We start from the raw sequence: 15135 nt of genomic DNA, 5'->3' as shown, positions 1-15135 counted from the left end.
ACACTGTGAACACTTAGTGAGGGAGGCAACCATTTTGCAACATTTTACTAAAATGACAGATCAGCCCACACTGATAATTGCTCACAAAGCCTAAAAATAGAAGAAAAATATACATTTAGAGACATTACCAATCAGTCCGTGTTTTCCTGTTTCATGATGGAGAGGAAAGTAAATTATCTTCTCAGTCTATCTGTTGGTTTTGGTTACTGTTATCCCCACACTGTAATTTACTGGTTTTACTCATGGCTGAATGTCTACCCGGTGTGCCTGTAGTAGGACTGTAGACAGAAATACAAGACACGAGAAGAGAGAGACAAAAATAATGAGCTTGGTTATCAGACACTTCAGATGCAGGATGTATCTACTGAGATAATATGAGGGAGTGCAACACGGTCTGATTTAATCTCTGGCGAGGTTTAGATCTTTTTAGATTGGCCTGGCTTAAGCTCTTTAGTAGTGATGCAAGAGTGTAGTCATACAATTAGACCGCTTGCAAATATGAATTTTAAAGTATTTGTGTATATCTTAAAGGGACAGTTCATCCAAAAATGATGAGGCCTGTCATGATTTTTTGGGGGCAGGGGGTGCCTATTGGTCTTACAAATTGTTAACTAATGAAAAGAATGATTAAGTATTAGAGTATTGTAAAAGTGATAGTTCACCCAAATATACAAATTCTGTCATCATTTTCCCACCCCCATCCACGTCATTTCCAACATGTTTGACTTTGTTCTGCAGAACACAAAAGGAGATATTTTGAAGAATGTTGTTAACAGGCACCCATTCACTTGCATTGGTTTTGTGTCCAATAGAAGTGAATGGGTGCCAGCGCTGTTCGGTTACCAAATTTCTTCAAAATATCTTATTTTGTGTTCTGCGGAAGAAAGTCATACAAGTTTGAAAGTTTGAAATGACAAGAAGGGGTGAGTAATTGATGACAGAATTCTCATTTTTGTCTCACTATCACTTTACCATCATTTAATTTAATTGGTATAAAAATAGTGTTAAAAAGTATTTTAATGTTATTACAACACGGTGTTTAATTATAAAAAAATACAGCAGTGTTGGAAATACAAGGTTTTTGCCCAAGAATGATGCTTTATTCTTTTAACCAGAGAAATTTCAGCCTGGTTTTACAGAATCTGTAACTATTTTATGAGGTGGCTAATTTGGATGAATTTGTACAATGTAAATTGTACAAAAAGGCACAACCATTATAAAAAAAGCAAGAATGAAGCCCCACCCCTAAACTTAATGTCACTTGAGCGTACTGTTACGTCTTGCGATGATAATATGTTGGAAGTAGACATGTGCCGGTGTTCTGTAATACGGTGAAATATGAGTTATGTCATGCCACTTCTCATATTTACGTGTTTCTGAATACCACATAGAAACAAATAGCCGAACTAAAGTGCCAAAATTGCATGGATTATATTTCCATTTGCATTCCTGTCAGTTGCATCTCGTAATTTAACAAATAAAATACAGTCATCCGCTAATCATAGTTATGTAGTTAATAATGTCAGTGATTTGAAGTTGAAAGATGAAACGGATCACAGTCGTATCTTGCCACAGAGTGCTGCTTTTAAATGTCTATTAAGCTTTATAAGCTATCCTACTGCTTGCTATTCAGAAACATGAATTAGCACCTTTGTTGTACTGACACTGACAGGTAATTATTTATAATGAACTGATGTGTCAGTAAAAATGACCATTTAAATATTAAGCCATGAATATTATGTTACATATGTATTTGACTATGTATGTTAAATACACTATTGAACAGCAAGTAAAGTGGGCATCTTTAGCTTAATCATCACCATTACATGTGTTCACTTATTAAAATCTAGTATGAAGTAAAGTATGTTTTATATTTAGTTAAACACCTGACAAATGATCAATAAGCTGTACTTTCTATTTATTTCTTATTATTGGTTGATATTTGAAAAAGTTATAAAACTTGTTTTTGACACTATAACACTGATATTGGCTTGTTTTGACCTGTTTTTGTTATGCATTTCATCACCGTGATACTACCGTCTACCGTAATAAAAGCTTCATGAATTACTGCCACATAAAAATGTACTACCAGCACAAGCCTAGTTGCATATTCTTTAAATGACAAAAATTCCAGGTGTTCCCATCTGCCATTGACCCTGCTTGTGCCCAACTTTTGATAGCAAACCACATAGGTAACAACTTGAGTCACAATATGTTTCTATGCTATGACTCCTTTTAAATATCTTGTTCCCTGTTTTTAAGTGCTTTTGCCTTCGTAGAGTCTTGCGTGATCTTGATGTATAAAAAAACACATTTTATGTGTCCAATGAGTTTTGTGTGCTTAAGGTCTACTTTTTAATGGCTTGGGATTTGAGAATAGCAATATTTCCAATGATTTTTAATTACGTTAACATGGCAAGTGTTAAGGACATTGAATCGATGTCCTGAGTAAATGAAAGCGACACCTTAAGGCTCAAACTCCTTACCATTTTTCTCTTTAATGACCCATTCAGGGTATGCCAGGGTTTTGATTGACAGCTAAATTCTCCCATGTAAGCCAGAGGAGAGAGAGAAGGGCTCAGCTGGATTGTTTTCCGTGGCTTAGGTTCCAATTCCCAGGTCTCCGTTTGGCAGAAGGGATCCACTTTGCCATCAGTAAACTGTGACCGTGTCGCAGGGCTCTGATCTTTTAATGCCAAGTCCCAAGAACTTTCCATTTAGAGTCACTGATCCAAAACTGCAGGGTTTATTTCGCCATGTTTGTATAAATTGCAGTCCGCAAAGCAATCATTTGAGTTTCAGGTTTTGTCACAGCCATCATCAGTCATTCGCTGTTGGCTGTGTGCAGTAAGCTCTCGCCCAGAGTTGTGACTCATGAGTTATATTAACAGAGGTGAACATTGCAGCTCCTCTCGACATAGTTTATTTCCTCAATCAAGTTTGGGTCCGAGCCGAACGCTTGCCTGTTAATGAGAAGTAGGAGAGAGTAAAAGGGTGAATGTAAAGATGTGGGCACTTATCACAGCGTGAAGCGTAGATACCAGTGGACGGGCTGATATTTCAGCAGGCGTTCATTTGATCACTCATTAGACTCATTGAGTTAATTTTGCAGCTTGAGGTGTCATGATTTTATTCGCTAGAGCCCTGCTGTTCGAGCAGTTAGCATTCTAATAGATTGAAGAGTGCTGGGCTTTAGGTGTCTCAGATGACCACAAACGTTACCCATAAGGCCTTGTGCACCGTGTAATTTTCCCCCCAGATTTTAGAGATGATTTAGAAAGGATGCATTTGGATAAAGTTGCCATAAAAAAAACGATTTGCATAATATCTGTCCTAAATAGTATTAGTATGTAACAAATCGTAGTATGTTGAAATGTTTTCTCGTGGTCTACTGTTTCCATTTATAGGATGAACTGGGATGCATCAAAAAGACTTTGAATCTTTATATGGCTTTTTTGTCTTTTAATAATTGAGAGTAACTATTTTCATGGATAAATTAAATAGGAGTAAAACAGTTCAAATTATTTAGAAATTTTGTTGCATTTTAGATGAGGCTCTGCATGTTTAAACGGCACATCTGCAGTTTTTACCCTGATAGAATGACTGTCAATACTGACTGTTTGTTTCTTTTGAAAGTTTTTCCAACGTTAAAGGAATGGCTCACCCAAAAAGTATTTCATCATTTACTCACCCTCAAGTTGTTTTAAATCTGTATAAATTTCATTGTTCTGTGGAACACAAAAAGACAATGGGGTGAATTCTCAAAACATTCTTAAGAAGAAAAATTCTTTTTAACTGCCATATTTTTTCCTTAAATTCTCATTTAAGAAAAAGGTTAGGAATGTTTTGTATTCCCGAAAAACTTCTTAAGACCGCTCTTGCATTTTTTTCTCAAGATTGATTTACAAAGCATATGTCATTTTATTCTTATGAAAAAATTAAGATGTCCTTAAAAAATATTTCAGAACTTCTTAAGAAGGAACATTCTAAGGAGCTACCTATAATTTATCTTAAATTTTGTCATCATTTTACACGGCCTCTTGTCATTTCAAACCTTTATGACTTTCTTTCTTCTGCAGAAGACAAAGAATATATCTTGAAAACTGTTAGAAACAGAACAGCACAGCCCCCCATTCACTTCTATTGTAACCAATGCAAGTAAATAGGGGGCTGTTAACAACATTCTTCAAAATATCTTCTTTTCTTTTCATTTTGAAGTTGAACTACTTTAAGAACAATCTTATATTTTTTCTTATTAACAGTTATGTGAATCCAGCCTAATATTTTGAAGAATGTGGGAAACCAAATATTTCTGTGAGCCCATTATAGTAGTTTTCTTTTCCTGCTATGGTAGTCAGTAGTGCTCCAGAATTTATACAGATTTAAACAAATTGAGGGCGAGTAAATAGTGGCGGGTGAACAATTTTTTTAAGCACCACAGAGTTGTATAGATGAACTCAAAGCTTACACAAATTGACTAAGTCAAACGAAACTCTGTGTTCATGACTTATGGAAAGTAACTGTTTGAGATAAATTATTGAGATACATATCAGTTAAAAAAATCAAAACAAAGCACAAAAAACATATGGTAAAGGATAATGAAACATTTAACTTTATTTCAAAAAGAAAAACAGGAAAGAGAATGAGTAATGATGTTTTAAGATTCCCCAGTGTTCCAAAGTGGTGGATGCAGATGAACAACGTGTAGGAAGAGGAAATGAAGCTAATCTTCTGAATGTTTGTTTCCACTCCCGAATAAAAAATTATGTGGCGTAACAAACAGGATTTGTCCCCCATTTCCCATCATATCTCAGGAAAGTGTCGACCATGGATCCCCGGGCTTACGTGGAAAACACCTTGATGCAATACCACCCACTTTCCTGTAAAATCTTCATTCTGTGATCCAGCTAGGCATCGGTCCAGCCACTGACCACTCATGTCAGTTCCCTCTAATCTTCTTCTCACTCGGAGTTCTGCACCGTACACACAGTTACCCACTAGGGCTGGGCGATGTGACGATGTTATCATATATCGCAGATGTGTCGCAAATATCCCGATGTAGATTACAACAGACAGATACCAGATGATAATTGATAATAATGGAAAATACGCGTTATAACATTATCATGCGATGTAGGCTTTAGCGTGAAAGTTAAAGGTGCGATGAAGTGGTGTTGTTTATTGTTTTATACTGTTGTACGAGGTCTACTTATGACGTTCGTGTGGTTTTTACATTCAAAATCATCAAAATCAAGAAGTAATAGGCTATTTTCTACTCGGGTTTTGAGGCCAGCTCTGCAAACGCTCGGTTTTAATGGGCGTGCCGCATTGAAGACACTTGGAAGTAAACGCCCACAGCTTTGATTGGATAGCAGTTTGCGTAGTTGGAGCCTTCTGTGAATTTGGTTCGAGACGTAACGTTAGGTTACACATTAGCACCATTCACAGTTTTCGCAGGGCATTAGTATTATCTGGAGACCTCCTGTGATTTATAAATTACCTCCCCACATCAGTATTTCATGTGACGCATTCGCGGATGTGATGGCAAGGCTTTGCGTATAGTTTGTATAGCCTATACTTGTATTGCGTTTAATGATATATGACCGTACCTGTCAGCATTTGAAACCCGTGATCGCAAACCCGAGAAAAGATCACCGCGATCGCGGGTCTCAAATGTTACGAGAGTTTCCATGATAAATAAACAAACGGGAGACTCTCGGTAATTTATGGATATCACCCAGCACCCAAAATAATACCATTGTGTGTGTGTGTGTGTGTGTGTGTGTGTGTGTGTGTGTGTGTGTGTATGTGTGAGCGTGTGCACGTGTGCGTGTTTGTTTGGCACTTGGCGGGTCCGGAACGAATTCCCTCCCGGTCCGTATCCACAGATTGATCATCTGCGCAACGTTGCATGAAGTCAAACACACCCGATATTATCGGGCATCGCGATGATTTTAAAGTCGATTATCGATAAAAAAAATTAAACGCATCGCCCAGCCATATTACCCACACAGCGTGAGACTGAAGTGCACTCGATCGGTTTGCAGAGTGCCGTTTATCAACGTGTTGGTCTGGAAATCAAAGGCAGGTCATATGTCCTCGGGCTGTGCATGTTTACTTTGAGTATATTTTTGTGTGGGTGTGTGCCGGAGCTACGACTCGGAGTCAAAAGACCAGCGTAGTGCAGTCGAAGAGATGAGATTAGGATTTGCTTCAGTGGCAGTGTTTGAAGTGCGAGCAAATGGTCATTTGCCTACTTCCTGAAGAGATGGACAGTTCACCCAAAATCTCTTACGTTTTTGAAAAGGGGTTTCCAGACAAAAAAAATCAGTTAAGGAGCCATTGGCTCCTATTAGGAAAAAAACAAGCGACAAATTGTTTTTTAAGAGCAACATAATATTAACTTAAATTTTGAAATCACATACTTTCAGTTATCCAGGGTTTCTCCTGGCTCAAAATTAGGTGGAGGTGGTGCCATCCTGATTTTGTACACACACAGTCACGTGTAGGCCTACCGTACCTTTAAGTGGCTTTAACACTTTACAAACAACAAATAGAAGTTCTAAAAATTAGATAAAAATTACAATTAGTAAGTTTAAAAAAATTAAAATAATACATTTATTAAACCAAACAGAAAAGTTGTTTAAAATCAAATATGGCCTAAGCTTTTTATCATTTTCAACTAACTTTTCAGCACAAAATAGCCAACTGAATTAACCAGTCTTACTTAAGTAGCAAAACTCATTCACATCCTGCGTTCTCTTGTGGTTCACTGAGTTTTAAATGATTCACTGATCTCTTTTATTCTGTTTAAAAGAATCGGTTCAAAGGAGTCATTTGTCTGCGCGTCGTTTTGATCACGGTGTGCGTTCATACTGGCGAACTGTACAGTACAGTACAGTACAGTACAGTATACAGTACAGTATAACGCTGATTCAACTGCACAGCTTAAAACATTACAGTGATGTACGCCACGTTAATTTAGAGAAACTTAGCAAGAAATGAAAAGTACTTGGATGCAACAGAAGCAATATTCACATGAACAGCTGAGAAATACAGCTACAGCAGCACAGCTCCTAATATAGCTCTTTAGGAGGAATATAATGCAACTCTTCAGCGCCTCACTGTGCTGATAACGAAACAGCGCCTCCATTGTGGTGTAATGCAGCAACTGCAGCTCCAAATGTCAGTCCATTGAGTGCACGCAGTGTTTTTGTAAAGACACCCGACAACGGATAGTAGATCGCTGGTGCTGAGCGTGCGGGAAAAAGTCCAGCTGCATCCAATTTAAAATGAGTAAATTTGGATGGTCGCCACTGGCGATGTCCGCAAAAATATCACTCGCAAATGTATATTTTTGGTCGCAGATGCGACCGTTTTAGGCGCAGTCTGGAGCCCTGTTGATTGTCTTGTTTAAGCTTTCTTTGTATTCAGAGAGCATCAGACTGTATCAGACTAATAGTCTCTCTGATACCGTTTGATAAGATTGCTAAACTTGGCAGGCAGCTTGTTAATAGTCTCTGAAGTTGTGATGTTTTCTCCCTCGCCATCTGCGGTGTGTTGCTGTCTATATTCATTTTTCTAGCTTTCTTTTCCGTCAGTAATGCCAGTTGGTGTTTTAGAAGTGATCTGTCCTCGAGACATTCAGCACTTTAATACCAAGTAAGCAGGAAAAGATCTCTTTAAAATGACTTTAGTCCCATTTCATGTTGCCATTGTCCAGTGTTGCCTTTAGAACTCATACTTGAGAGCTTTAGATTGTGAAATTTATGATATCTTTTGAAGTTGCTTTATAACTCGGGTCATATGGTCTGTCTCTCAGGGCCTGCGATTGATTTGCACCAATTAGAAGCAATAGACATCTTTAACTGGGTGACTTTGCATTAGGGAAGGTGGATGTAATCAAATATTCATACTAGATTAGTCTGAATGAAATGCGTAAAATGTCAAAGTCAATGCGCTTTTTATTTGGCTGCTAGTTGTCTGCGAGAACGACTAATTTTGTAATCCTTGTTTCTCAACCCACATTTAAAGGGACAGTTCACCCAAAAATAAAGACAAAAGAAGATATTTTGAGAAATGTCACAGTGGTTTTGTGTCCATATAATGGAAGTCAATGGGGTCTGATGTTGTTTGGTTACCTACATTCTTCAAAATATCTTCTTTTGTGTTCCGCAGAAGAAAGAAAGTCATACAGGTTTGAAATGACATGAGGGACGATGAAATATTTTTTATTTTAGGGTGAACTATCACTTTAAGGCTTATTTACACCAAGCTATATTAGCTATTAATATGAATATAAACAGATGCTATGTTTATTCTAATCTTGGTCTAAAATTTGATTGGCTGTCAAATTTTTATTGTTTATCAGATGGTCAAATTTCCTTCTGATAGGCTCTTGAATTGATCCCAATGATATTGTTGTCCTGTATTGTTATATTGTGGCGTGGACTCTTAAATTTAAACCGTAAACTCTTACATTTAGAACGATTTTTAAAGCGATATTTTGATAATTATAAAAAAGGATTGATGAGAACCGGTCTTTAATAAAGTCTCATCACTCAAAAAAATATGAATAAATAGCTTTTGTTTGTGATTTTGTTTTGTTTTGTTTAAACATTTAGGAAAACAAGCACATAATCACTTGACCTCCCATCCACATCATGCATGTGTGTTTGTTTTGGTGTGTACAACACACTGTAGGATCTTTGTGTGGGGGAGGTTGCAGGTGTCGGAGGTTTGGTCTGACTAACACACGAGGAATATAATGAGTTTTCCAGACATGCTCTTATCATCTTTTCCCACTCTGTCCCTTCACAACCTTTTGTTTGTGATGGCTAGAAAACATACATCAAGCTCAAGTGTTTGCGACCTTTGGTCTTTTAGCCATTTTGTTGTTCATACACCCCCTCCCCCCGGTCCATATGTCACGCCTTCCACCTCTTCACAGCATTTACTCGTGCTTTCTTCATTCCCTTCCTCTTTCGCCCTCACTTTTTGCATCCTCCCCCCTTATTTCTCGCTTCTCCTGTCTGCACAACCCTCGCTAGCGAGCGAGCACATGTGGGGGTGGGGAGAATCACTGCTGAATTAAATGCGGCCTTCCGATTGGCTGAGAAGCCGAGTATTGTGGGTAGGGGGCGGGCGTAATTTGTTTATTTCATATCCCCCCTCCTTTCCCTTATCTGATGTTATCCTCTGTACAAACATAACTAGACAGTGGAAGGGAGGTATCAAGGAGGTTGGGCTCACTGTATACAAGGGGAGGGGGCGCGTGTGTATACGTGTGTGTGCCGTCTCTCCGCCTGAGACAGAAAGCCATTTAATTTAGAGAGAACGGGGATATGCGTCAGTTTGCCTGCCGTATCCAAGACACTGATGCCGCGTCCACAACCTGCACGACGTCACGGTTTCATCAGGCGGGAGGGGGGCGCCTTTGGCTACGCCACCACCACCAGAAGAGAGAGAGGGAGAAAGGGCGAGAGAGGCGACAGCAGCGCTGGTGCACTGATGCCCGTACGCGTTTGAGCGTGTGGGGCTGTCGGCGGTCCGCTGTACCGTTGTGAATCTGGCGTCTTGCTGCTGCTGTACGTCCTTCATTCTGCCCGCTTCTGACACCATGATTTTTTGTAACCACTTAGGCGAATACAAGAAGGACGAACTCCTGGAAGCTGCGAGGTGAGTACATGATTTTTTTCTTTGCATGTTCTTCATTTCCCATTCCTGTCATTCCTTTCATTGTTTTCCATTCGCTGTTATTCTTTTGTCTGTGCATGTGCATGTGCACCCGCGTGTTAGAGAAGGGATGGAGATGTCTGACTTTGTGTTGTCAAATGTACATGTGATGACCCGGAGAAGCCCTCGCCGTGAACCGAGGACATCCCCCTGGGTTACTATTTAGCATTATGCCACAGGCAGAACTCTCTGTATGGCTTTTAATTGGTTTCCAGAGGTGGACGATGTGTTGAAACTTCCCTTCCTTTGTGTCTACCTGTTGTTTTATTCATTTAGGTAAGCTCAGTGTCAACAAACGAGTATTTATAGTGGCGGAAAACGTAGCCATGGAGAAACAGGCTGCTTGGAAACGCGTGATGCACTGGCAATCCCAGCAGTCATTGCTGCCTGTCACATGAGAAAGACGTTTCAGGTCTACATCTCCATCGTCTTTGCCCCCTTGTTGTAACCGTGCCTTCGGGCACAGCCTGCAGCATGGATACAAATGATGCCTCTTGTTATTTAATGATCAAGAGAAAAGGGAACTTACAAAGGCCTTGTAATTCTCCCCAACATGATCATTAGGAGGAGATACAAGGGGGCTTCATTGTTTTGGAATTATGTTGATCTCACGAACAACCCTGTGAATTAAAAATATTGTTTGTAATTTGGTCACATTGTAGAGACGAACTGTTAAGAAAGGCGGGTTTGCCCTGTGCTCCGATCGGTAATCTCCCGAAGACCACAATGCATCCGCAAACACATCAAGAAGATTGATGAAGTTCCTCAGCCTCTCTCCCAGCCAGTCGTCATTCCCCGTCTGCTGCAGAGCGCGCATCTAAATGAAAGATCTTGTATTTTACCTTGAAGTCAGTTATCTGTAGTTACTGGCGGGAGGAAACTGCGCCACTGAGGTGGAATAAACCCTACTGTTTTTGTGGCTTTTGGCAAGGTTAGGTCAAAGACAGAACAACAGAGAAGCTCCTCTGCGGCGTGCATGTTTTACGTTTATGTTGATGAGTTTTTGCAACTGTCAGGAGGGCATTATTTCACAACAAGGGCAGATTTGAAACATATTGAATGGCCAACGATTAATATGTTCCAACAGAGAAGCATGGCTACGCTATTGGGGAGCAAATATTTCTCCTTCCTATTTGTCACATTTGATTAGAGTGGCATCAGGCCCATCTCTCGCCCCAGATGGCAGGAGGTTGTTGGCCGTAGCTGTGGCACGGCCGGCAAATCCAGCGCTGTCATACTCGGTCACACTCGGCCTACTGCTGTAAAGGAGGAGCTGGCAGGTGTTGATGAATCAAACCTCTGTGGGCCACAAGCTGGAGCTGTCACTCTCATCATATCCTCAGAAGATGATTCATTCTCGATTTCATAACACAGATCTGCTTTACAACACAATCTTTTATAGAAATTTAATGCTATTTGGCCGGACAAATTATGTTGAAGGTTGTTGGTTTTGGTTCCACTAAGGAAACCTCTGACAGATGTTGTTCATCTTGCACTCCCTTTCTCTCCCGACTATGAATTTTATTCCCCCCACCTTGCCCTTTATCCTTTTCTTCTTCAGCCCTCATCTTCCCTGTGAAATTCACTGTGTTCGCTGTTTCTTTTACTATTCCCTCATGTTCTTTAAAATACTGCTGCTTTGCTTCAGGAGCGGAAATGAAGAGAAGCTCATGGCTCTGCTCACGCCGTTGAACGTCAACTGCCACGCCAGCGACGGTCGTAAGGTAAGAACTCTAGCCGCACTATCACTGTTGACCGCTGCTGGTGTATATAGAACAGTCATATTCTCTGAATCTCAGTTTGATGACATATTTTACAGACATAGAACTAAAATACAGATTGTTGGATCGTATGTTAGGTTGTATTGTCCCAGTAGAGCTCTTTACATAGACGTATAGCCTTGTTTTTGTTGTGTTACATTAAATATGGCGTCCGTTAAGCGCCATAGTGGGAAGAAGGGAACGTGTTTGGAAATACATTTTGAAGAGATTTATAATATTTCATTGTTCAAGTGAATGTGGAGAGCTGAGTTTAAAGGGATAGTTCGCCCAAAAATGGAAAGTTCTGTCATCATTTACTCACCCTCTTATCATTTCAAACCTACTGTACATGACTTTCTTTACTCTGCACAACACAGAAGAACATATTTTAAAGAATGTTGTTAACCGAACAACGGCGGTACCCATTCACTATTGTATGGACACAAAACCAATGGGTACCGCTGTTGTTCAGTTACCAACATTCTTTGAAATGACAATAAGGTGAGTCAATGACAGCATTTCATTTTTAGGGTGAACTATCCCTTTAAAGCGAATAGTGGAGCGTCACTCTGGATTTTTATTCATTTGCTCTTTTTTTATCGAGTGTATCACTTGACTCAAGTTGTTTATGTGCGTTTGCCATTTAGTTAGACTGGTTTGTGTTGTCGCTCTTGTGTGGTAAATTCAGGAATCCAAATTTTACTTTGAGGTTCAAAGAAATATAATTTCCATGTTGCACAGAGACAGCCTGCGTTGGTTCCAAGATTAAAGCAAGCAAACCCTCAGGATTTTTTGAAGATCTATTGCAATATGTTTGCTACAGAATTACTAATCTAGACCTCAGTCTATGCTCAGTGGTTTTAAATTGACGCTACCTTGTTAGTTCAGTCATGCATACAGAATAAGTAAGGTGTAGTCACATACCTGATTTATCTTTATTTAAAAGCTTCTCCTACATTGTATGCCTGACATTTTGTCAGTGGCAGATGCTCGACTTTGTTTAAAGTCCCCTTTGCATTAATGTTTATGTCATTGTTTATGTCACAGGACAGGAGAGCAGCAGTACTGTTGCAGAAGTGTTCTAATCTCTCTGTGAGTTCAAGCGCTTGATTTAGAGGAATTACTCGCAGACAGTTTCGCCTGTCGCCTTCATGCATATTTATTGAATATTGACTGATTTCCCAAGCCTGCGCTGCAAAATGTTATTTTTCTTCGGCTTTTGCAAACATTTTGAGTGGAGTCTGGCTCCAGATCTGCACTCTACAGTGATATGTCATTTCTGAATAAGATCTGAAAATGATCATTTAGATATTCATACACAGAATATGGGGACATTCAGAATGATGCTGTATATAACTTTATTCAGCGTTAACCTGGATTTACACATCACGGTTGTTTGTGTTTACAGGCCTAGACATTTTGTTTGCTCATTGTACAAAAAGTGGATTTTTCTTTTCAGGCAGGTACAATTTTTTTTATGTCAGACAGACAGTACATTTAAACAGTAATATTTGATAGTATATAATATAAATTAGGGGTGTCAAACGATTAATCGCATCTAGAATAAAAGTTTGTGTTTACATAATATATGTCTGTGTACTGTGCATATTCATTTTTGTATTTATTAAAATACACACATACATGCATATTAGACATCTGCCCGGTTAACCGAAAATATATACCACGTGATTTATGCACAACTTGTGAGTGAAGTACGGTAAAATGCTGCTGCATCCGAAAGCCAGAGGGCACTCTCGTGCAGAAACTCCAAATACGCACTACAGAAGAAGACCATAACACAAGTAGTTCTAGGAAATGCCCAAGGACATGTTTTTATCACTGATCCTCAAGCCTCCTCAGGTATTTTCATGATAATAAAGTATATTTATAATGATGATCATGTTTGACGGTGTTGCTTTTTTAAATGCACGTTATAAGTGACTCAAACTCGCACTGCGTTTAAGATCGAGCAGCATTTCCTACTGATCCCAGAGCCGTGCTTCACGGACAAGCTACGCATCAATAAAATAATCGATACCTTGCATTATCGCAGCCAGCTCGGTTTCAGCAGGGTTTATATAACATATAGATTTATTATATACAAATATTTCCTAAATATGTATACGTGTATGTGTTTATTAATACAAAATTAATATTCACAGTACACACATATATTATGTAAACACAAACTTTTATTTTGGATGCGATTAATTACGATTAATTGTTTGACAGCTCTAATATAAATGTGTATAGTAACGCATCTACTGAGATTTGAGTGCAGCATGGTAGCTCAGGTTTTTCGATTCCAAGATAAATGTATGTTTATATAAATATACAAACATATGCATATATTAAAGAAATATGTATACTACATTTTTATATTTGTACATAATATAGATTATATTTAGCATATTTAACATTTATATATTTTTTTATGTAAATATTTGTAATTTAGACATGTATGTGCATCCATTTATATATACATAAAAGATATACACAACACACACACATATATATTATATAAACACAACCATTTATTTTGGAAACGATTAATGACGTTTAATCGATTTGACAGAACAAATTTTTTCTTATAATGTCTTTGTAGCTTTTGTGACTATTTTTTTACTTCTGTTTGATTTGCAGTTTCTTATTTGTACAGTTTTTGGTTTGAACTGGTTTTTTTTGTTAAACCTTTTTGGGACAGTCTGCTTGATTTTAACAAATACCATGCTGTGCACAGTGCAATAGTTATTAGTTATTATTTACTATATTTGTATTGTGTGCATTGTATCTTTGCTTTTAAGACTAGTATGATGGCTAATTGTGTAAATATTTCACACATTTGGCTCATAACAGAACCTTTTGTAAGTATGTTTGCTCTCTAATGTCACATGTTAAAATATTAAACAGACCAATTAATTAAGTACCATTAAAAATGGTACATACCATATTTCAGATATATGGAAGTGGTAAAAGAGTAATGCAGCCAAGAGTAATGCAGCCAATTTCCAACCGACTGAAATTTTTAATTTATATAAAGCACTCCACTGAAACACAGACGTATCAAAGCTACTCGCAGCTGTTTATTTTACAAAATTCATATCACAACATCAACATCTTCCTTTTCATCAGAATGTTGATCTTTCATTTCGGCAAACGCTGTTTTGAGATTCATATATGTTTTAAAACAGCCTAGATTGAAATTCATTCCTCAACTTCCTTAACAAGGTCTCGATTCAGCTTAAAACAGGTGAGAGGAGTGTGAGCTCAGTAAGGATGTGTCTGAGATTGGATTTCATCGACCCACGGGCTCTTGCGACCCATATCCCTTTTTACCGTGTTAGCTGACCTCAGCGATAGTCTAATGCTCATCACCTTCATAACAATGGGCTTTAGTTATCTGAGAGAGTGCTTGTTCCATCTGACATTGGGCCGTTAGTAAACAAATGATATCATGTCATGTAAAACCCTCTTGACTCTAATCTCAATGGATTTAACTGAAAGCGTAGATTGTCATTTCATTTTGTCTTTAATATGTTTCACTTCAAGAGATGGTTTTACAATCACCACGATGATGTTTAGACACAAACAGCTGGCATGTGCATTGTACCCGGTATAATCTTCAATTCGGCCTTAATGA

At 38.5% G+C, this 15135-nt stretch overlaps 1 protein-coding gene across 2 annotated transcripts in view; it reads left to right on the top strand.

Annotated features, from left to right (window-relative positions):
- The window catches only part of tnksa (tankyrase, TRF1-interacting ankyrin-related ADP-ribose polymerase a), a 90442-nt gene that overhangs the window by 28686 nt on the left and 46621 nt on the right, over positions 1-15135 (top strand). For both annotated transcript variants that reach the window (XM_057359502.1, XM_057359501.1), the window contains exons 4-5: positions 9642-9678; positions 11384-11459. In XM_057359502.1, the coding sequence (XP_057215485.1) occupies positions 9642-9678; positions 11384-11459 (113 nt within the window). The remainder of the gene's footprint in view (positions 1-9641; positions 9679-11383; positions 11460-15135) is intronic.

This window comes from Triplophysa rosa, linkage group LG19 (genome assembly GCF_024868665.1).
Source record: "Triplophysa rosa linkage group LG19, Trosa_1v2, whole genome shotgun sequence".
NCBI lineage: Eukaryota > Metazoa > Chordata > Actinopteri > Cypriniformes > Nemacheilidae > Triplophysa > Triplophysa rosa.
Note: the sequence above shows the minus strand (reverse complement) of the source record. Positions and strands in the feature narration are given on the sequence as shown.